Source organism: Grus americana, chromosome 16 (assembly GCF_028858705.1).
Source record: "Grus americana isolate bGruAme1 chromosome 16, bGruAme1.mat, whole genome shotgun sequence".
Classification (NCBI taxonomy): domain Eukaryota; kingdom Metazoa; phylum Chordata; class Aves; order Gruiformes; family Gruidae; genus Grus; species Grus americana.
Window position 1 is genome coordinate 6,538,699 of NC_072867.1, and position 23,193 is coordinate 6,561,891.

General features: G+C 45.4%; 1 protein-coding gene across 2 annotated transcripts in view; it reads left to right on the forward strand.

The window, feature by feature from the left end:
- Positions 1-2,513: 2,513 nt before the first annotated feature.
- The window catches only part of ADORA2A (adenosine A2a receptor), a 30,664-nt gene continuing 9,984 nt past the window's right edge, over positions 2,514-23,193 (forward strand). Inside the window, exons 1-2 of one of the 2 annotated variants that reach the window (XM_054844566.1) lie at positions 2,514-2,534; positions 18,842-19,729. In XM_054844566.1, coding sequence (XP_054700541.1) covers positions 19,380-19,729 — 350 coding nt within the window. In that variant the 5' untranslated portion in view covers positions 2,514-2,534; positions 18,842-19,379. Of the gene's footprint in view, positions 2,535-2,872; positions 3,028-18,841; positions 19,730-23,193 lie in introns of those variants that run through there. The other variant, XM_054844565.1, reaches the window with a different exon arrangement.

The following is a 23,193-nucleotide window of genomic DNA, read 5'->3' on the forward strand; positions in this document are numbered from 1 at the left end:
AATTCAAAAGAAAGGGAACAGATCTATTCAGATCTTACTGTAGTAATGAAAGCTATCCTATCCAATTGCTAAATAGGACATAAAACAGCAGCTGCTGCTGATAAACACATTTACTTGTGCTGAAGTGAGAAATGAGCATGCGAAAGTAATAGAACTGGCTCGGTTGCTCTTTGAGGTGTTAATACTGATTTGTAACTTGAAACACTACAGAATTCCCAACTGCACAGAAGAATCAGTAGGTGACAATGGGGACATGATACGCCATCCAGACTGGAATGGCCAGTGAGAGAAGGAACCAGTGATTCGGTGGTTTTAGTAGTGGTATCAGAATGCTTTTGTGGGGAAAAAAGTAATTTATAAGAAACATTAGAAGCTTGTCAGGGTGCCGTTATTAGCCAGCCCTGTGAAAGCACTTGGACGTTTGCTTTGGATCTTCTATGGCTTGCTGATTTAAAAAAAAAAAAAAAATAGAATCAATATAGTCTACATCAAATAATCTTAAAACTCATTAGCTGCAAAAATCAAAGAAGAGTTCTAACTGGGAAAAAAAACATCCAATGAAGCATTTCTGGGGTCCTTCAAAGATATGTTCAACAACATCTGTGACTAAGGACACTTGTACGATGATGTGTTAAGGATGGGACTGTTGGAAGAAACCAGCCTGACAGCTTAATAAAGGGAGCTGACTGCAACAACTTTGTTTTGAATGTATTCAGGAAGAAAAATCTCATTTACAAACTGTATCCCTGCTCCTTGAAAGTATTTTGATTCCCAGCTTTCATTGATTTCAGTGGGAGAGAGTCATTTGGATGTCTCTGAGGATCTGGGCCAAAGATGAGAGGCAACCTTTACAATATAGGAAACCCTGCTGTGGAAAGGAGCAATGCTGAACAGAGACAGCAGATGCTGGCAGACAGATAATTGCTACAGCATGATGCCCCTCAAGTTCAAATACAATTGCACAGCCTAAAATTTTGTGGAGTATTGGCTAGGAACAGGAAAATACTACCTCTTGTACAGGGCAAAAGTGAGACCATTACGTGAACAGTGCCCAATTCTAGTGTCAGCATTTTTCAAAAAGCTCTGGCAAACTTCATGTAGGCAGGCAGCGTTTCTAAATTTATCAATATTGCCACATGTTTTGATGAGGCATCTAAATTTCTCATAGTCTCCCGTTTTTGCTTTTTCTCTTGACTTGGCTAGTTGATATCTGCGGTCCTTCAAATCATTGCGTGTTAGTGTGTGGTAGATTACTCCAGCCTTTTCTGTAACTTCCTGGGAAAATGACCTTTTTTTCTTTTTTTTTTTTTTTTTTTTTTTTTCCTCTCTCTCCCCACAGGATTCCCATTGTGTTTCGAGCAGTGCTCTGGTCTCCACTCTGCTCTGTAATTCATAGCTGTGTGGCTGAGGCAGCCTGTGTACCAGCCTGCCTTCCCATCTGGGGTAAGAGCGGAGGGGAGGACACCACAGGTGCCAGATGCTGCTGCCAGTGCTAAATTTTTAATGCTTAGATGCTCATAGGTTTTGAGGTTGGCACTGGAGTGGCTGGTGCCAATTCTGCTACTTTTTTCCTGCTGTCTTGATACACCAAAAAAACCTTAAAGCATCGTTCATGCACTTGCTGCCAGAGAAGGCTGGGAAAGCCAGTTGCCTGTGGGTCAAAGCAACATGCATACGCTTCTGGCAGATGTGACATGAGCAAAGCATCTCTGGGGTTGGGAATCCTGAAACTTTTGATGCGTGGCACAAGCATTGGGCTAGCTGTCATTAAATGAATCATTTTTTCATAGGCTGGGGTCTGCCATGGGGTTGGTGGGAAGTGTGGAGTCACACTGGTGGTTTTTCCTGTTTGTAGTGTCCAGTAGGAACGTGTAGATAAAGTACTTGCTAAGATGTAAAGTTGAAAAATAGAAATAAAAAAAAACCAACTTAGAAGACATCCACAAAGAGCAGGGAGTTCAAATTCTTGAGAGGTTCTCTCCCCGCTTCAAAATTGCTGCGAGATGAGTCATGGCTGTTCCCCAAGTCTGTTCCTGTGGAGGAACAGGAGATGGCTGGGGACATGTGCAGCCCCAAGGGGCATGCCACCGCGGGCCTGACTCCGGGCAGGAAATGCATGTGCACACACTGGTGGGATCCACAAAGACCTACTCAGTGGGAAACGTGAAACTTCTGTAAAATGTTTAATATCTTTACTGAGAACTCTTAAACACTTCCAGAGTAGAATATACAGGGTTTCCTTTCTGGTGGTGGTAATGACAGCTAAGCAGAGAAGAAAAGAAACCGTAAGTTTCTTTCTGCTTCTGTAGCCTTTCAGGGTATCTCTGCATAGCACTGCACTCTGCCACTTGGTATAGCGGTAGGCTTGAACTTGCTGGGAGGGTTTTCCAGCTTGGAAAGAAGTAGATGCTTAAAACAATGCTTGGAGAAAGCCCTCCTTCCCTTTCTTACTTTCATTGTATGCAGATCGAGCCCAGTAAAAGCCCGTTTCTGTCACTTGCAGGTCCCTCAAGACAAGAGCTGGACTTCTTGAAGTAAGTGGCAACCTCTTCTTCAGCCGCTTTGCGAGAGGCTGGTCCGCGCCGTCCTCCTTGGTGCGGACCCCCCCACTGCCCGGCTACCCCCTCTGCAGCCCGTGCGCCGGCCGGCAGGTAACGCCGCAGGGCTGCCGGGCACCCGGCTCTGGGCACCGCCGCCGGTCGCTCGACCTGGGGGAGCCGCGGCCACGGGACCCGGCGGGGCCCGACGCCGCCTTCCCGCTGGGGCAGGGGCTGAGGCCGGGGGCGGGGGGCTCCGCGCCGCCCCGCCGCGGGCCGTCCCCGCCGCCGCTCCCGCCCCGCGCCGCCCTCCAGGGGGAGCCGCTGCCGCCGGCTCCGCGCCGCCGGGCTGCCGGGTCCTGCGGCGGAGGGCGCCGCGGGGCGGGAGCGGGGCAGCGCCCGGCGGACCGGCACCGCCACGGCCACACGCCTCCCGGGCGCCGCGGCGGAGGCGCGGGCGGTGCGGAGCGGAGCGGCGCCCCAAGGGCAGGTGGGTGATGCCGACGTCGCCGCGGCTGGGCTCCACGGTGAGGGGCGGCGGGTGCCCGGTAGTGCGGTTCTCGGGGCGGAGCGGGACCTCCCGGCCGGGGCGGGCTGCGGCTCTCGTCCCGCTGCCTCCTCCCGCCCGGGCGGTGCGGGCGGCCCCAGCGCCCCGCTGGTGCATCCCGAGCCCGGCGGTCACAGGTCCTGGGAGCCGCTGCGGGCAGCTCAACTTCCCTCGCGGTGTTCGCGACAGCCCCGGTCCCTCTCCCGCCAGTTTTAAAAGTGGCCGCCGCTGCCCTCTCGGTGCTGCCTAACCCCTTGCCCCAAGACGGGGCTGATTTTTCTTTGCCACCACTTTCCCCTGCCCCGGCTTGGGTGGTTTATCCACCGTGAAGCTGGTGCTCTTCACACCGTTCTGATTCCCAACTGTCAGTTCTCTGACACACCCCCACACTCCGAGATGTTTGCTTCACGGATCTTCCTTCAAACATCAAGTGCTGGACTTTGCCCGCCTGCACTCAGTCCTCCTTCTAGCCCTTCAGCTGATATTTGTGCTTGTGCTTAATCATAAAATAGTGATTCCACAGGAGCACTCTGCATCCTGTAAACTTCTCCATAGTGTTTAACAAAGATTTCCATGCACTTTGCAATCATGCTAAGGGAAAAAGGGCAGGGACTGAATAGATGGCATTAAACCTGTGCGCGATCTTATCCTATTCCTTGCCCCAAAAGCCCCGACCCTGTCTCATCTGTGTCAAGCGACTGAAACAGTTTCTCGGCAGCGTCCCTCCTGCTGTGCCTGGGAGCTCTCTAAGCCTCAGTACCCAGCGAGTGTGTTAGTGGAGCTGCCAGTCACAGAGGGGTCTAGTATCTCTGTGCTGAGGGGAGCGGGCAGATGAAGAAAAGGGGAAGAGGCTGCAAGGTGCCAGTTGTCTCCGGAATTGTTGGGAGGATGTGTGAGAAAGCTTCTGCCCTGGCAGACAGGGCTCCAGGGCCCTGCTGGGGTGACCTCCCTGATGGAGGTGCAGGCAGCCCATCTTGGAAGAGCATGTTGGGCAGCAGATGCATTCCTGCTGTCTACGTACTGGTGTGTGGTGCCCTCAGAAGGGATGCTCCTGGGAGGAGAGTTTTCTGCATGGTGGTTTGCATGGTCTAAGAAGCACCGCAGTTGCTTTAATGGTCTTTTATGTCCTGGTGCAATATAAGCTTGGGGTAAGTTTCGAGTGCAGAGGTATTGCAGGCTTCACCATAGCTAGTAAAGGTGTTCAGGCACTCTCTTCAAAACCGCCTTGGGCAGAGAGCCCACAGAGGAAACAGGAAGGGTTAACCTAAAGAGAACAACATGACTCATATAGTAAATAGCAGTTAATAGAATTGCCGTAACTACTTAAAATTATTTTCCTAAGCAGATGGTCAACTATAAGATAACTCAATGTTTGGATGTATTTGTTTTCAGGTTTCTTATCGGACTCGTAAGTCTCAGACCTGTGTAATTCAAGAACTGTAGTAATTGATAAATTCATTCTTCTGCACGAGAGAAACTCTAACAGAGAGAAAGCATGGCCAGCTCCTGCTGTTAGAGAGATACCTCCCAGAGCATATTGTCTAAGTGAAGTACAAAAAGATTAGATAAAGTGACCAACGGGGATGTGAGGAATATTTCAATTGAATTAGATCTGTGGAAGAAATACCTTATTTTGAATCTCAATAAAAAAATCAATATAAATGTAATCACATATCACAAAAATACTATGAAAATGAAATCCTGTCTAATATGGCAAATGGATTAAATTCTGAATTAACCAGGAAAGCTATGAGCCTCTGAATTTGTAGAGAAAACGTGGGTACAAACTGCAAACATGTATGTGTGTATATAAAATAAAAATTACCTATTCCAGGGTATAGGGGGAAAAAAAAAAAAGGCAAGCATGTCTCCTTTTTAATGCTGTTCAGGTGATAAGTTTGTAATTTACACATGCATATAATCTGTCTCTCCATATGTATTTTTATACATAAAAAGTAGAATCAGCATCATCCTGCGGCAGGTCAGAGGATGTCAGCCCAGTAATGATGTTTTTAGCCTCTGTCCTTCTGTCAGTGGGTGCAAAAGGCACTAAAGATCTGAGCTGAAAAGCCTCCTGCCAGGTCTCCCGTGTTTGCACTTCTATTTTTGCTGATATTTTAATAGGATGTTTCCATAAGGGCTGCTGGCACTATTGCATTTGGATGTAATCAACTTTTGAAAGCTATTCATCTTTTTTGTTTAATCTTCAATAATTGATTTTATGTAGAGCCATGTGGTTAAGCCCTCTTAAGAACTGCTGGGAAAAGCCCAGTCCAGCAGGAGGTTTGGAGGGACCGTTCTGAATCTTTTGTGTGTCTCTGAAGGGTCGGGGCTGGCTGACCAAGCACATCCCCTTCAGCCTTGAGCTTGGCAACTTTTCCATCTACTGTGGAGGGAAAGCCTCCCCCTTCACCACTTCCTTTCTGCCTGGTTGACTGATGGCTATATGATTTCTTATCTATACAGCATGTTTAAGGCTTCACAGATTTTCCACCAAAACACTTATTTTCACTGTGCTTCAGCTCTTTGCTTTGGTTTGACATTTCCGCCCACATTTTTACACCTGAGATGGGTCAAGGCGTAATGTGGCTGAGCTCTCTGAGTTCTGTGCAGCTGTGAGTGAGGTGTTTTCCATCTAAAGGCTGTATTCAGCATCTCTCTTGGCATCCTGCAAAGTTTGTTCTTGTCTTCGGCTTGAACAGATTTCAGCTCTTCTTGTTCATTCTCTCCATCTGATCTGGATGGTGAATAACTCTCTAGGTCCTTCTTCATTGTGTCATTTCCACCTGAAAATAGAGATGGGCTATTATAGCTTTCTTTTTTGTTGGACACTAAACCCCAAGAGATCTTGAGCTGTGTGTCGAGGAATCAGGGAGGATTCTCACAAGTCAATGGAGAGTTACTCCCTTTCTTTGGGGTATGGTATTTAGAACCAGAAGGCTTGGTTGCCTCATGGATCACCTTCAGGTTTTGCATCAGTGCAACAGCCTTGGTGAAGCTACTTGAACGCAACAGCACCAGTTCCTTGCCTCTCTGCTCATTTTAAAAAGGCAGAGAAAGCTGCATAATTAATGGGATGCTCACGTAGCTGAATATTGAGGGTTGGTCTGTTAGGGGTAAAGAACGGGCAGCATTCTGCCTTGGGAGGGCACAGGATGTAGGCAGATACACAGAAGGTGGTTTAACCTCTGAAGGCTTCAGTTTCCTCTGTAGAATCAGAAGATGCCTCTCCCCTCACAACAAAGGTTGCATCTGCATCAGGAATAATTATTGGTTGTATTGCACTTTTTTTTTCCCCTGAAGTAAATGTCTGTAGATCAGAATGGACAGATGGCACATACAACTCTCAATTATGGAAAATATCCTCAGGAGGTACTTCGAGGTCATCTAATCCATGCCTCTGCCCAAAGGCAGGATCTGCTATGCTTTTGCCATTCCTGACAGCTATTTCTCCATCCTGCTCCTAAAGACTTGCAGTGGAGACTCCTTACTTCCCTGGTGTGCAGGAAACACCCCAATATCCAGCGTAAACCTCCTTTGCTGTCACTCATTCCCCATCCTGACCACAGAGATTCAGCAAAGAGTATTTAGAAGTGCTTCAGCAAATGCAGGTATTTGGTAAATGTGAGTGAATAAAGGTGTGATCTCTTTCACTCCTCAACCTGAGTTCTGTAAGGAGCAAATCATACGAAACCTGGCTACCTTGTGCCTGACGTGGCTGGAGATCCGCAGTAGCATGGGAGGGATGGGGTAGGTAGCCTGTGATACAGCTCCATGTGGTCATGCAATTGCAAAGTTCGGATCAAGTTTTTTGGATAGACACGCAGCAATGAGGTTATGAAAAGAGCCGATGAGCCACTAAGTGCTTAGGAGAGTTCAGAGAAAAGCCAAATGCAACAAGCTGGCTTCTATAAAATGAAGTCTTCAGGGTGATCACTGCTGTTAGGCAAAAGTGTTAACAGTGCTGTGGCATGTGTTTGAGGGCAAGCTTTGTCCCTTCCTGTTCAGGATGCCTGGGGCTTGATATGGGTGCTATAAACAGACATCTAGTGCTATGTGAGACTTCCCAGGCTGGCAGAGAATAGGATAAGACCTAAGGGAGGCACGTGCCTCTCTAAAGTGACAGCAGAGGCTCAGGTGATAGCTTAGAGCACTTTAGACCTCACTATTCGCTCATATTTAAGCAACTAACTCAAACCTTATCAGTTTAGTTTATGACTTGTTCTGGAGAAGGGATGCTTTTCATCATCCGGCCTGTTGGTTGATTATTAAAAACAAAAATTACCAGGTAGCATGAAATACATCATATCTTATGTAAAGTATATGTAAATGTCATTGTAGAAGATACGCAAGAACAGGAGTACTGGAGCCTCCTTGCCCACAAAGCAGCAGTAAATCTAGTGTCAGGAAGGCTACACTTGGAATTTTATGTTTTGGGGCTCTTGATGATGTTTTGTTGATTTTTATTTTTTTTAAAGTTACACATTTCAAGCCCAAATAAAATAAGTAATTTGTTACAACTACAAATGCAGCAGTGGAAGGCAGGGTTTGAAAAGAAATGACAGCTACAAGACAGATCGTATTTATCTTAGAAGATAAGTCAGGGGTTGCATGCAGTCGGTTTATCACTCTCTGACAGGTAGCAAGATAAAGTCCAGGTGTTACACAGGGATGTGGAAAGACCTGAAACAGGAATAAAGAATACTTTACATAGCATTTTTAGGGAACATTTGCAAACAATGCATCTGAGACAATGGAGAAGTTAGCAGGGAGTGAAACTTCTTGCAGGGATGGTTTGAGCCAGGGACGGGGGAGGGAAAGGCATACAGAGAGAGGATGAGGGAATCTTCCTGTCCCCCCTCTGATACAAGGAGAGGAAAGGGGGGTTTTCCTGCAGCTTTGGAGACGTGAGGAATGACATGCTGGGCTCCTGTCTGTGTGTTGATTAGCATTTGTGATTGTGCTCAAATCCAGGGTGGAAGGCACTCAGGCATTCTCAGGAGGCCTCTAGTACTTGCAGATTGGGGCTGGTTTATCTGCCGGCTCGCTGAGATACAGCATTCTGTCTCCCTGTCCCCTGCGTTTATCCCAGGTGACGCTCATAGGGACAGTTGTGGCTCCTTGTTCAGCAGTTCTTCAAGGAGGGCAAGAGAGGGACTGTTCACTGGTGGAGCCGTTCAAAGCTCAGCTGAACCGATGCCAGCATCAGCTGGGGGTCACATCTGCATATGTCCCTGGGCAGAGTCCCTCGTGTTTGAGTGAGTAATGCTGTTGAACAGAGGGAAGTGTAATTTGGTCTCATTCTGCTCTTTTAATGCGTCCCTTTGGGAGTGGTGAGGTTTGTACTGTTTTCCCTGTTAGAAGTTTCTTTCCTCATTTAGTATTCAGACCTCAGAGTCTCTCCCATTTTTCTCCTGCTTTTGCTTCTTTGGAGCTGTTTTGTTTTGGGTTTAGACTATTGTGTTCTCCTCTTGCTTCTTGTCTCCCCTCCTTTTTTTTTCTCACTAGGGGAGCCTTAATGTTTCTGCTGTCTTTGCCTGTTCTGTAATGTTGGCCTGTTAGCCAACATCTCCCTTCTTGTACTGGGAAAGTTCTCTGCAAACTGACCTATCATTTTGGTTATTGAGGTTTCCCCAGAATAGGATTGTCAGATCCTGTTATGAATCAGTTGTTGAGCTTAAGGAGTTAAGGAAGAGGGCTGTTAAATATCACATTCTGTGGTGATAACAACTTTGGTTTTAGTATGAGATCCATATACTTGGGCACAGACTGGGATTTTCCATAGGAAACGTTTCCCAGGATAAAAGACAGCTAAGAGCTATGTGGTTCTTTCATACAGTCTTCAGAAGAGAGGCACGTGATTGAAATTGATTTGAATGATTACAGTTTCCACATACGTCTGATCCACAGATCAGTGCCCAGGTTCAATGGGACGATGGAAAATAACATCACACTGACTTGGGCTGGCACCAGCACCGTTACAGTTCCTGGAGCATGTGCGGGGAAGCACGTTGACTTTTAAAAAGTTTCTTAAATGTTCTGCAGCCTGGATTTTTGGCAAAAAAATGACCTCTGCTAATGGCTACCTAGTCAAGGATTCCTTAAAATACCCTGATTCCAAAAGTGCTTCCCTCCCAGAAATCAGGCCTCTTTAGCTGGACCTGTTAAAACTGAGACACCTAACTTTGTCAAATGCCTAACAAAAGATTAATGTTTTGGTTTATGCCATCTTGTGTCTTGCCTAATTCTGATCGAAACTCTGCTTGACCACTATGATGCATTTAGGGTTACAACATGGGTAGACATTGAGGATTCTGGCGGATCTGATGTGGTTACATGATTCTTTTTCTCTGGTACAACTGTATAGTGTCAGCTCTTGCAGGATATAGAAAGGTAAGAGACTGTATTCTTGGGCTGAAACCTGGAAAGTGGATTCATTGACAGTTTTTGTTGTCTTTCCTACACCTTTTCCTAAAGGAAAATCTTCCTTTTCCTCCACGTAGCCACAGTACTGCCTAGCCATATGACTACAGCAAGCAAGAGATGGACACAGTACACTTCGGAGAAACCATCCTAAATTCTTGGGGCTATCTGTTCTGCATGCCTCCCCGGGATCCACCTCTGCTTGACTAACATCTTTTGTGTTTGGAGTCAAATGCCACGGTCCCTAAGGAATTTGCCTTGGGAGTCTTTTTTGGTTTATCCTTGTTTGGCAAGTTGTGAAGATGGTGGTTGTCATGCATTTGAGAAATGATTTGCAGGGTTCTTTACAGCTGGAGCTTTTTAAGATCTCTTATTGTGCAGAAACTGTAAAATACCTTAAGTTTTCACAGGAGAAAAAGGCCACTTCCAGGCATGGTAGAGGTGTGTCTATTGTAGCAGGGTACTTGCTGCTGCTCTCCTTGCCTTTCTGCTCCCCGCAGACAAGCATACTAACTCATAAACAGCTAGCAAGTCCAGTAAAATGTTTTCTAAAGTGATTTACTACTACTATGTGATTTACTGGTTCTCTAGTGCAATGATTTGATGCAGAAGGAAAGAAACCGATGACTAGAAATGTCCTTTTCACCAGCAGTTGCATGCTCTCTCCTCCCCAGAACATCAGCGTCTCTGGCCCGAGCAGTCAGAGGAGGAAGCGGGCAGAAGTAGCAGGCTGTTACTCATAAGCGGATGTGCCTTTACCACAGCACAAGACTTAGGAGACGAAGGAAGGACTTCGTTAGAGTCCTCAGAGCACCAGCTGAACACTGAGACTTTGGAATGAGTAAGCAGGGACACTGGAGAGTTCTTAATAAATTGGATTATAATCAAGGACTTGGGGAAAAAAAAAGTCGCCTCGAGTACCTCTACAAAGGCTTGTATTGGCATGGCTGACTGTGATAGTGAAAATGCAAGTCACTTTGCAAGAGTGACATAAGTATGGTGCAAGTCAGAGCAAAGAGAAGAGGGAAGGACAGAGTAAGGGCATGTGGCCTTGAGACATCATCAGAGCATCAACTCCTCCTTATGCACAGAGGGTGGCAGAGTCCTAAAAATGTCTTAAATAGCTTTGAGACCGAGACAGAAACAGTAACGGGATGATGAGACGTGACAGAGCAAATAAGCATTAGCGAGTCAGGATAAGCACCTTGAAAAATGGAAGAGGGAAAGTTGCTGGACACAAACCAAGGAGGCAGAAAATTTGTTATCGTGGCTTTTGCCTGCTTTTGGGATGAGCCCACAAATCCCGCATTGTCACTCTGTCTAAATGCTTTTTCACTGGCAGCTGATTAACAACCTGAGGTGAAATGAGTTGGGTAAAACATACTGGTGCACAGCCTGGGGGTGCAAGGGGCCTGGACACACCCAGGGGCATGGGAGGAAATTGAGATTGAGCCAGCGGTGAACAGCCCATAGAGAGCAGACGGCAGTCAGTGACGTGAGCTGTGCAGGGGCAGAGGATGGGGGAGCTTTGGGGTGTCTGGATGGGCTCTGCTGCCCTGTCAGCAGGGCAGGCTCTGTCCGTGGAGCTCGGGCTGAGTGCTGCTGCTGTGTCACTGCTTCAGCTAATAAGAGAAGGGAGCAAGTTGGGGAGGAAGGATGTGATGAGCTGTGTTAGCAACCCAATGGAGGCTGGACTGCTTTTCATACTGTGGGTGGGTATGAGTAAACCACTTGGGTGGTAATGGGAGCTTCATGGTGAGTCCTCAGAAGTAACCCTTGCTCAGAGAGGTCAGCGTGTGAGCTACGGATGAGCTAATGCAGTGAGACAGCTTTGCTTTGGCTTAGAGACAGGTAGAATTTGCTCATCTCTGTTCAAGTTGTACAGTGCCTTCATCAGGACAGAGAAGGACAGATGAGGAATCATTTTAAGTTACATGGCGAGAGGTGGAAAAAGTTACACTCCTTCTCCTGTAGAAGAGAGGATGTCGGTTGACCTGGTCCAGCAGCACTCCCTGCACTGGAGTTGAGTGAGTTTTTGTTTCGCTGTCGGAGCTTAGGTCAACACTGTTTAGGACCTGCAGAAGGACAATGCTCAGAGAGGGAACAGGGCTCGCAAGGCCTGATGGAGAGCAAACCTGTAGTTAGAGAAGGCAAGTAGGGTTTGGGAACAACTGGATAAAAACACGGGAAAACAAACAGATGTACCCAATTCTCAACTGCCTGTCTGGAAACTTCATAGAGAAATGAGAGGTGAAGTCACATCTGGAGAGAAGTCTCCTCCATTATTTTAAAATATATCAGAATGGATGCATTAGCAATATGATAAATATTTTCAGAGCAAATTCCTCCCTTGCCTGTATTCCTCAGTGGGTCACCTCTTCTTGATATCCTGTTTTCTTGTTTCTCTTATTTTATTCTTGAAGGGAATACTCCTTTTGTATGAACACAGCTGGCTTTAGGAGGGCTGTGGGGAGGCAAAGTTTGCTTTTGAGTTCTTCCCTCGCACAGGAAAGGAAAACTGGATCCTCAGAGACATTGTGGATGATATTGGCAGTAGTAACTTGTTTCTGGCCATGGTACATGGTTTTAATTACACTTTTTTACATGTCTGTCTTATGAAAGCTTATCCAAATGCTTTATTTTTTATTTTTTGAAAGGGCACTGTAGGTAAATCAACATCATCAATCCTAGATAATACAAATGGTTTGCTCAAAAATCCACCATGTTTCTGTACCTTTTGGCAATATATCATGATGCCTGCTGCCCAGTGAGACTTTAGTCTAGTGAGCATGGGGAAACCTTTTCCCTTGTGTTTGTTTGTTTGATCTGGCTTATTTAACATTAGCTGGTCATTCAGCCTTACTTAGTTTTGTCCTCCCTGGCTTTTTGTGACCATTAGAACGGGAATAATTACTGTGAGGTTTTTTCCTTGCTTTTAAACATTTATAACATCCACTTAGGAAAAAAAAAAAAAAAAAGGTCAAATGCATTCTGTTCTAGTCTTCTCTTCCGCTACTGCAATAAAAATTAATCCACTTCTAGCACTTGGAGGGCAGGAGGCAAAGCTGAAATATTGGTTTTGGAATAGCCATTCCTATTAGCCAGCCCGTCTGTGTTATGACCTTTGCTCATTGTCCAGTGGGGCTTCACTTTTTGGGTGGTTTTGTTTTGTAATTTTTATATGGGGTATACATAAGAGAAGAGAGACAGGGGACAGGCTATGATTTTATTATGCTTTTTGCTGCTGTCACTGCTGCAGTGGTATGGGTGTCACTAGTAATTCCCTAGTCGATAAAGACTTTACACCCAGATTCACCATGCTTGTTCTGGCTGTGAGTGCAGCCTCCTTTTTTGGTCTGAACTGCAGTGGAGATGGAAACGTAAAGTAAAAATGTCACTCTTCCCCATTTCTGAACTGACAAAGATCAGGGGCAGTACAGATCTCTGAAGAGCCATTTCTTTTGCCTTTCACAAGTACCTGGAGTGAAGGTTTTAAGTTTTGGAGGTCTGCTGCTTTCCTGTAACAGGGAATTAGACTAAGTTTAACAAAGCTGAAGCCCTCATTTTACTCAGTATTTGTGGAGATTTTGCAAAGCCAATCCAGAAACTTTGCTGCCCCATGGTAAGGTTTACACTGGAGGAAGTCTTAACTCTCCAAATGGAGATGAGCTCTGTGCTTCAAAAGATCCTTGGCCCTGCAGTGGCTCAGCAGCTCAGACAATGTTTTGGATCCTCTGAAACGATCCTCTGGAAGGGCCAGACTGCCATGTCCTTAATAGAACAAGAGTTTCCAGACATCACCATGTTCTGCACTTGTATGGGTGCCCACACAGGCAGGTGTGCAGGACGTTGGGCACTTGTAACTCCAGGGAAGGTTGAGGGAAACTGCAAGTGGTCCAGGTACCTGAAAACCAAAAGCATGTGTGCTGATAATTTTGCCTGCTTTGTTTCACTCGTATCCTTTGTTAACAAAGAGCAGTCTAGAGGGAAATAGTCTATTATTAATATTTAATTTCCTCCTATTACTGTAAGCAGATGACCTAAAAGATCATTTAGCCAGCAGCCAATAATAAAGCAAATAGAGGAATCAGAAAAAGTGTCTTAGATGGGTGATGCCGCCTTCCTCCTCTCTTTCCTGCCCCACCCAGCCACATCTCTTCATCCCTCGATAGGATGCAGGAGTGGGGCTGCTCTCTGACAGCTCCAAGCACGCTGGCTTCGTGTGAGCAGTCAGGGCATGGGGAAGCCGCTCTACGTGAGGTATTCACAAAGTACCTAACTTCAGAAAGGAAACCACTGAGCAACGCAGAAAAGTGCTGCTGCTGCTGCCTTCCCTATCATTCCCCTCGGAAGGACAGCTGCTTTCATTATGTTTTACAGCCCGAGTTGTTTTGTGAATTTGTGTACTGCCTGTGAGCACGTTGGCTCATTTATTGTGACTTGATCCCCTAAAGAAATAGGGAGACAAGATTTCTTGGAGACTTTGATTTAAAAGATAGGGAGATTCTCTTTGAGCTGAAGGGATTTCAAAGACAGGATAAAAGCTGACAAGCATCTTCCCCTCCAGACTTTGGAAAGCAGGAAACAAATGATTTAGCAGCACCAATTTTCTGCTTACAGCCATGTGTGAATTCAGGGTTTTTTTTCCCTAAGGGAGTTAGGTAATCTGTACGTGGCTGGTACCTGGGAAGGGTCATGTTGTCAAAAGGAGATGCTAGATTGTGATCTGTGGAATGAGTCCTGATGAAGACTCCCCCATGGACTCGTGAGCTGCCTGCTGCCTTGCTTACCCCGTCCTGAAGCAGACAAGGAGAAAACAATCCTCTCTGGAGCCTGGGGAAGCGGCAGCCTGTCACCTACTTGCCCAGAGACTGTCTTGGGTGCCCTGAGGGCTGCTGATCTCCTGGAGATCTGATGTCTGAGAGCAGCTGCCAAGCTGAAGTGTAACAGCCGTTGCCATACGTGTCAGGCTGGTGTGCAGAGCAGAGGACGCTTCCTCTCTGTGCCAGTATGGGCATCCAAACCCAGGATGACTGAACTCAGCCTGAAGGGTCAAGAGCAGGACATGAGCTTGTTTGAGGTGGTGATTTGAACCAAACAGGGGCCAAGGGCTCACCTTGATGCTTTTGGCACTCAGGAGAGAGAAGGGGCAACACCTTAGTCGAAAGCCAACTGAAGATGCCAAACAAAAGCTTGCTTAGGCTCCAGTGGTGAATTGCTTCATGGGAACGTGCTGTTCAGATGCTTTATTGAATTTTCAAGGAGCAGTTTTTCATTGGGGCTGAAATATGAGAGAGAACAGAGTGTTCCAAGTCACTAAAAATGAACAGAGCAACAGCTTTACAGGTTTGTGAGTGGCAAGAAAGGTTTATTTAATAATGGGGAAAAGGCTGGAACATAGCCCAGGGTATCAAGAAGGAATTAATCCAATTAACAAAATAAAACACGGGCTTAAGAAGAAATACTAATTGTAGCTGTCCAGCAGGTTGTATGATACAGGTTATTTTTCTTAAGTTTCAAGAAGCTTGCAATATTGATCCCTCAAGGGCCTGAGATGTTAAATATACACTCCCCCAGTGAGTAAAACAGGTTGTTAATTAATATTGTCTTGTCAGACCTGGTTGCTGAGCCTTTGGGTCTTGCATGAAGTAGATGATTCTATAATAAATTTTGTATTGCCTCTGGCTATGTCTTCTTCTCTAGGTGGTCTGTATTTCATTTTGTCCCTGTGCAGTAAATTTCTAGCCATAGGAACAGAAAGACTGAGCCTGTTCTTGTTTTAAAGCAAGTTGCAAATACTTCTACAATTAAAGACTTGTTATCCCATTGGGTGAAAGCTATAGCAGGCTGACACTGCGGGAGATAAATGAGGCGAGATGGGCGAGTTTGGGTTGAACATGGGAACCTCCCGGGTTGTGGCACCTTCTGTAAGTAGCAGGTGAGACCTCTGATGTGCTGGGGTTGTGTGGCTAATAATTGCTTTTTCTAATGTCAGTGGTGACTGCAGAAGCACTGGCTCTGAAGCAGACACAAAACGTTGTTTTGTCATGGCTGGGACACCTGCTCAGCTCCGGTCATTTCTCTTCTGAGATGTGCTGGCTCTGCAGAACTCTGTAAGTGTTTTCCGGCCCATCTGAGAGCAGAGGGTGGAAGGACATGTTGTCCGCTTCTGGACACAACATCTCACAGATTGCGTCAGAATAAACGACTAGGGCTTGGGCTGAAGAATCAGGACACTGTTTGTGAAGGGGGATCGGAAACAAGGGACTAAACAAATTCAGAGATAAAAAATTCAAATTTAACATCAGACCATGAAACAAACAGCTAAAATAGAAGGATAAAAGCTCTGTTATGTCAGAAAACAGTATGTGATGAGGTCATTAAACTTCAGATTCCAGCATCGTGCTTTTTCAGGATACATGCAGAGCTGTAGGCAATTCCAGCTTTGTCTTTGTGCTGAACAATTAGTATGTGGGGGCCTCCGCAGTGTAGGTTTGGTACTTCCCTCCATGTCCTGTTGGAAAATGAGTTTGAGATGAGCCATTGAAAGAGTCAGGTTAAACAAAATGCATCTGGGATTAATACAGATTCATAATCCTACTAAAGGAAGCTCTGAAATGGGGAAGAATATCCCAGTAATTTCACTTCGATCCTCTTCACTGAGGTGTATGTAGTATGAATATGAGGTGCAAGAGCAACAAAGCAGGATTTTAAGTAAATTCTCTCAGCATCATGATGAACGTGACCAGTTCTCAGGCTGGCTCCCTTCAAAAAGCAGTTTCTTCAGTTCTTTTGACTTCATCTCAGACTAACTTGCGGGGGTGTTTATGGTGGGTTTATTTTACATAGCAGTAATTTTGGCCCAAGTATGTCACAGTAAGTTGTTAAATTTTTCTAAACTTGTCCTGACACTGGAGTTTGGTCATGAGTTTGACCTGCATGGAAACGTGTGAGCATGTTAGGAAGCAGAGAGGTGTACGCTCCCTGCTCCATTGCTGGAGTGTTACCCAGTCACCGACTCTGCTGCCGTGATGCTGAGGGACATGGGAGCTTGCACCCGCTTCAGAGCCTTCAGGCACAGCCGCGTGTTGTTCCTCTGCCAGGCACACACAGTGTCTTTCTCTTACAGGCCTGTTTTGCCCACTGCTTCTCTTGTTTGGTTGGGTTTTTTTCTCCTACCAACTTTTTCCTGTCTTTTTTTCCCCTTTCTTGCTCACACACACACAAAGCATTGTTTATTTTTTATCTTGCCCTTTCTGGTTTCTCTCCCTCCGGATTTTCTTTATTTCTATCTTATATTAATTCTAATCCCCTTCCCTGGAAGTCAGGCTGGGGGGGGAGTGTTAGTTTTGAGTATCACTGCTTTGAAGCAAACCTATTGGGATTTGTAATGGACAGTCAGATGCTAGCAGAGTGATACAGGAGCGTATCACTGACATCCCTGAAATTCAAGAAAGTAGAAGCAATCTTTAGGAGGTCAGTGGAAAACCAGTTTTTGCTAAAGGAAGATGGACAATATAAAGACTTCTTGGGGTTTTTTGTTCTTTAGAAAAGATTAAATGGATGATCTTTATCATCTTAATAGCTAGATCACAAACCAATCTCTTCTGTTGATTTCTTCCACACAAACCAAACAAAACACATAAACAAGATTGCTGAAGGTGGAGAAAAAGCTAGGTTTTTGAAGCACATCCAAACCACCAAGAATCATTCACTTTCCTTTCAAATGTGGCATTAGCAATAGAGCTCTAAATCAATGAAAGGTCCAAAATGAGATTATATTCCTGAGATCAGATGTGAATCACAAGTTAATCATATTTTCTTTTATTATCACTGTCTTTACCCTTTTATTTTATCCTGAGAAATTAGGTTTCTGACTTGAAAACAGTGAACTGTGAAGGCATGAAACCCTGCTGGGTTAGACCACACCAGATCACCTGTGGATGGGGCTGCAAATATCTTTTGTTTTGGAGGTTCATGTTGCATCCGAAACTAAGCTCAACCGATATATCAGTTAGTGGTGTGCGTGTCTCTCTCCCCCAGCCCTCTGATGTTACAAGTAGCTGTTTTCTTAAATTAATGAGAAAATAGTACTACTAAAGCTTGCTAAATAAGGTTTAAAACCCACTCTAGAAATAACAGGGTAGGACGGCAAACAATTACCTCTTGACTGTGGCAGGAAGCTCAGGGAACTGTATTCTCCATTGCTATATTTTTAGCTGAAGCTTGTGGTGAAAGACACCCATGTCTGAAAGCAGAGGTACGAGGTGACCTGCAAGTTTGGTGTGCAAGTGAGGCAGGTAAGCACGTAGATGATGTGTACCTGTTCATATGAAATAGCAGCTGTAGGGACTGCGTTTCCTTGCAAGCGGCACCAACGTTAGTCTCAGATTTGTGTGCCTGATACTCCAGGAACATGAATGTATACTTAAGAGATGACATTGGCATTGTGCCTACGTGTGTGTTTCTGGGAGAGGTGTTTCTTGGTGGATGTGTTTCTGGCTGGTTGTAGTTGAAGAATGATGCTGACCTGAATCTGTGGATGCAACAAACACTATGGGCAATGCAGGCATAATGAATAAATGGTTTGTTTATAGGATAAAGATTTATGTGAACAAAAATGATGGCGTTGCAGGAGAGGAAGCTGCAGAGACCCTTGCAGACAGTGCATGTACTTGGCGGGAAAGTCCTCAAAGATGTCACTGTCTGACATACCTCACGCTGTTCTCCCTGCTGATCGTGTTCCAGTATCTGTGCACTTGAAGGAAAGACTGGCTATGGCAACAGAGTGGTGACCACCCATGCCAGCAGCATAACCCCCTTATGAATGAAAGTTTGTGTCATCGCAGAGCAGCGTGTTGGTGCAGCACACTTTTGTGGCGAAGTACGTGAGGGTGGGCAGCATGTGATGGCTCAAGTCTTGTTTTTGTGATCAGAGGGAGACAGGTGTATGTAAAAAGGCTCCTCCACCTTTCCTCTGTGCAGCCACAGCATTTGCCAAGGCGTAATTAGTGGGGCTCTCGTGTTTCAGGGCAGACTGTTGAGCAGCTGCTGAAGTGCCAGCTCAGTTGGTAGCCTCGAAAACAAAACGTCCCTTGTTTCTCATCACCACTGTGAAATACTGCCTTCCTGAGCCTTGGGTTTGGCCCTGCAGCTTTCAGGATAGACAAAATGTGAGATTTTTGCCAATGATGTATTCTTCTAAGTCTGTTTAATATCCGTTATCAATTTAATGTGCCACTTTAATGAGATTTTGCTTTTTCCATCTCCTCCGTAGAGCTGATTACTTAGCTTATGTGGTTGGTGTTTGTTTTTTGTTTTTTTTTTTTTAAAGGAAACTACAAGTGAAGAAGTTGAATGTTTGCTTCAGCTGAAGAGAATATTTCCCAAGTCCTAGGGGGAAAAGTTGAAAAAGAGAACTGGAGGATGTTGCTAGTAGGTATGTACATGACAGGAAGAGTAGCAGTATGACTGTCAACAGGAAACAAAAAGTCACAGACCATGTGACGCTGCAATAAAGCACACTTTCTGTGTTATGTTGCCTGCTGGACTGTGGCCTGGGAAGCCGTGTATGTCTACGTGAGATATTCTCCTCTCCATTCATCTGCTGGAGTTTGAACTATTCTGCATCTGGTTAATCCACTTTGCTGGAGTTTGCCAGTCCTGTTTGTTTTTTTCTTGACATCTGCTACTGTAAAGATCTTGAACAGCTATGGGGAGAAAAGGGGGTGTGTGAGCAACCTTCACCGGCTGGCAGCTGAGTGCTTTTCAGACCCCAGGCAGCTTTGAGGTGTCTCGGCTGTTCAGTGCTCTGCAGATATGAACGCTGAGCTTTTCTGGCACGTTCTCACGTTGGCCTGGTCGCTCTCACCATGCTAGTACATGGGAAAGAAGACTTCTTCTCAGACGTAGCTTACATCATCCTGGAACTGGTCATTGCGGTGCTGGCCATCCTGGGGAACATCCTCGTCTGCTGGGCAGTCTATTTGAATAGCAACTTGCAGAACGTCACCAACTATTTTGTTGTGTCCCTGGCTGCTGCCGACATTGCCGTAGGTGTGCTGGCAATCCCCTTTGCCATCACCATCAGCACTGGCTTCTGTGCCTTCTTCTATGGCTGCCTTTTCATTGCCTGCTTCGTCCTGGTCTTGACTCAGAGTTCGATCTTCAGCCTCCTTGCTATTGCCATTGACAGAATCATTGCGATCCGCATACCCCTCAGGTAAGCACGGGTTGGGCTGGGGGGACGGTGGGGCCTAGGTTGGTGAGAGATGAACATCAGTAAAACAGCAGATCTGGAGATGAATCGAGGAAGGAAAAGTTAAATGAGGAGCAGCACTTTTTCCCTTGTAATTTGAAAAAACCCACTTTTCTAGGTCTTGAAGGTTGCTTTGGCTGCTGGATTTTCTGGTCGCTTCTTCCAGTTCTTCTCTGTCTTCATATGGTGTGTGCCCATGGCATCACAACGGCACTACCTGGGAGCTGCTGTTCTACATTTAGACAGGATTGTACGGTAACCTCAATGACCAGCACTCTGATCCGGAGCCAACTGCACCAGAAGGATCACTGTGGGAAAGTGGAGCTAAAACAATACGTGGTGGAGGGCAGAAAGGGGGGAGGTCAACTTGTCTCCTTCCCCATGGGGAGAATGGAGGACTCTGCCTGCAGCTGTAGCAGCGGGGTTGAGGAGAGTGTGGATGGTGGTTTTCTCTTAGGGATCCACTGAATATGAAGGGAGGAAAAGCAGCAGGCGATGAAGAAACAGGCCTTAGGAAGGTTTGGACTAGCTTAGGCACTGCCTCTGGAAGCAAAGCATGTCAAGTTCAAGGCAGAGGCTTGTCCCAACTCAGACCTGCAGAAGGTTATTCTGTGGTGTCTACGCTGGAGTTTAAAGGAAGAAGATGACGTTTCAATATTAGAGCTTGAAAGCTGAATATGACTAGCCGCTACTTTGCGTGCAACCAGGGAGGTTGATGTGGGACAAGGGGAAGTTTTGCCACACGCACAGGGGCTGCTACTCAGTTCGGTCTCCCCAAAGCACATTGTTGTGACGGGATATATCTGACCATGGGTGCAGAGCAGCATTCCTTTTTGTAGGCTGCGTTTGAATGCTTTGTGGCAATGCTTCCGAGTCATTCAGTAAGCTCGGAAGATGTAGAGGAAGCCCTGGGAGAGGCCGGTGCAGGCAGAGTGTAGGAGTCTCCTTCCTTCCCATCTTGTCCTTAGGAGGATGCAGCATGCTCTCAGGAATGGCACTTCCTATCCTGCTGAACAAGAAATGTAGCTGCAAAAACGGAACAAATTTCTGATTGCTGTGCTCTGAAGTTTGAGTTTTTGGACATTGTTGCTCCCGTTGAGCTTAAATCACTTGTGTTGACCTGCACAGTTTAATTTTGTCTCTTGTGAATACTTTGGTCATCCAGCACTTATGTTGATTAACATAAACCTCTCATTCAAAAATAGAAAGTATTCTTTTCCCTAGAGCTGCGGAGATTACCTTTCCATGTGGACCGGTACAGCATAGTCTTTCCTGAAGCCTCACCACAGCAAGCTTGTGCTGCTATAACATTACCATTAATTGTTGGTTTCCAAACCTATAGTTGTACCTCTACTTTTGATGTAGTTGTAAGGAATAACCATTCCATTCCATTGTGGAGAAAATTCTGTTGATATCAGTTACCTATAAATTGGACTGTCTCCACTTTTCTACAGTTCTACATATAGATGGTCCCAGTTTATAAACCAAAATAATGTTAAATGGTACAAAGAAACATATGTAGACTAGCCCTTGGGAGCTTGACTCTGAAATGATTTTTGAGAAGGGCTAATGTCTTTAATTCATTTCTCATGAGCTAACTCTGAAGGCTTTTGCTGACAGTTTAAGCGCTCTTATTGCTAGAGGATGACTTGCCAGGAAAAGGATTTTAAAAGTCTGGATTTCTGCCCATTTTGGGGGGGTATCATTGTAACTATATTGTCTTGAAAATTTAATTTCCTGGAATAGCCAAGGTAAAGAGTCCTTTAGAAAAATGAGACTTCATCAGTGCTGGATACTGTACTGGTTTCACTATTCTGTTTTTGAAAAAACAGAACACACCCTCTTCCGCCCCCAGAACAGTGGAGTTAATTGGATGCAGAAACTCGCAGGTAGATCCATGGGTTCATCCCCCTCCTTGTCCTCTGCTGGTTTGTCCTTTTACAGTAGGACCAAAGAACTTGTCAATTGTGTTTCCCCTTAGGAATTTATGGATGAATAAGCATTAGATTTATGGCCTCAGACATGCTGAGAAAGTGAAAGCTGATTAGCTGAAGAGCGAAATGTGATATGATTCAAATTGCTCACATCCTCATTTTTTTCTAATATCTGGTTGTCTCAAAAATGTGTCAAACCATTGAAAGGAAAGTTCTGCCACTAACGATGCAACATTTGTACCCCATCCTTTAATGCCTGGGAAAGCTTCTCCTCTCCTCCTCAGAGGACAAGAAAGGTAACACCAGACATTCCTAATATTCATTAGATGAATGCTCTTAAAAAAAACCAAAACAAAAAAAACCCCCCAAAAAACCCCACCAGAAATCAAACTTCCTTCACTGAAGTGAAACCAAAAAAAGCCAGAGTTATTTTTTCTTCTTCTTTTTCACTGTTTCATGTGTGATTTGTCCTAAGGAAGAAAACCACATGTCTCAATGGATACATACGTGGATGTGTATTCCCACACAAATAAACTGTGGGTATTAAGGAGGCAGAAGAGTGGGATTTCTCATACTGCTTGTTTTTGGACACCTCAGTACATAATTAGAGTTACCTTTGGAGTCATTTTTCTGTGGATAAAAGACCCTCCCCCAAAAAATTGCAGTGAGGAAAGACATCTATAAATAAAATCTAAAAATACGTAAAACACAATTTGTGAACATCTTATGGGTTCTACCTTTCAAATGATTAAAACATTGTGTAGAATTTGATAAACTTTCCAAAAGTTTTCAAACACTTTGCTTACTTCTGCCAGGTTTTATACAAATGTAACACACTGCAAGTGGCAATGAAGCACTCCCAAGGAAGTGAGTCCGAACCATTGTTTGGTCTAGGATAAAATCCGAACTGTGTCTGTACGTGGCAGGTACCTGAAAACCTGTGCTCGCTGATATAAACCCCCTGGGTGTTCTAAACAAAACTGGCTGTGAGTCTGAGCTCCAGGATGAAGTCATGGGCCAAGAACAATTGCCGCTTTCCAGGCTCTTTGGTGCCAGCAAATGCTCCGTGGGCACAGTGCCCAGCCACGTGTTCTTCTGCAGGCGCTTGTGGTAAAGATACTCCCATGGTGAAGGACAGGTAGCTCTGATGCACTGGAAAGAGAGGAGAAATTTTTCTTCCTGCAGCCAAATGGAAAAGTTTTCTCAGGTTACTGTTTGCTCTGTGTGCTGGATGCAGGTATTCACGTGTGGCATGAATAATTACGCAGGTCAGTGTCAACTGCAGTAACTTGCTGAAGTGCAGACCTTTTCCTCTGGGGAAAGTTGCTTTGGAGATGACTGACTGCCTAAGCTACTGGGATGCTTCTCTGGGAAAGCTCCCTGTCACTTGGAACACTGGGACAGATTTATCCCATGTAGTGGTGATTGAAACTGCAGCTCTGAGGTGGCATTGGGATGCTAGAGGAGCTGGACTTCAGCTTCTCAAAGTCCAGG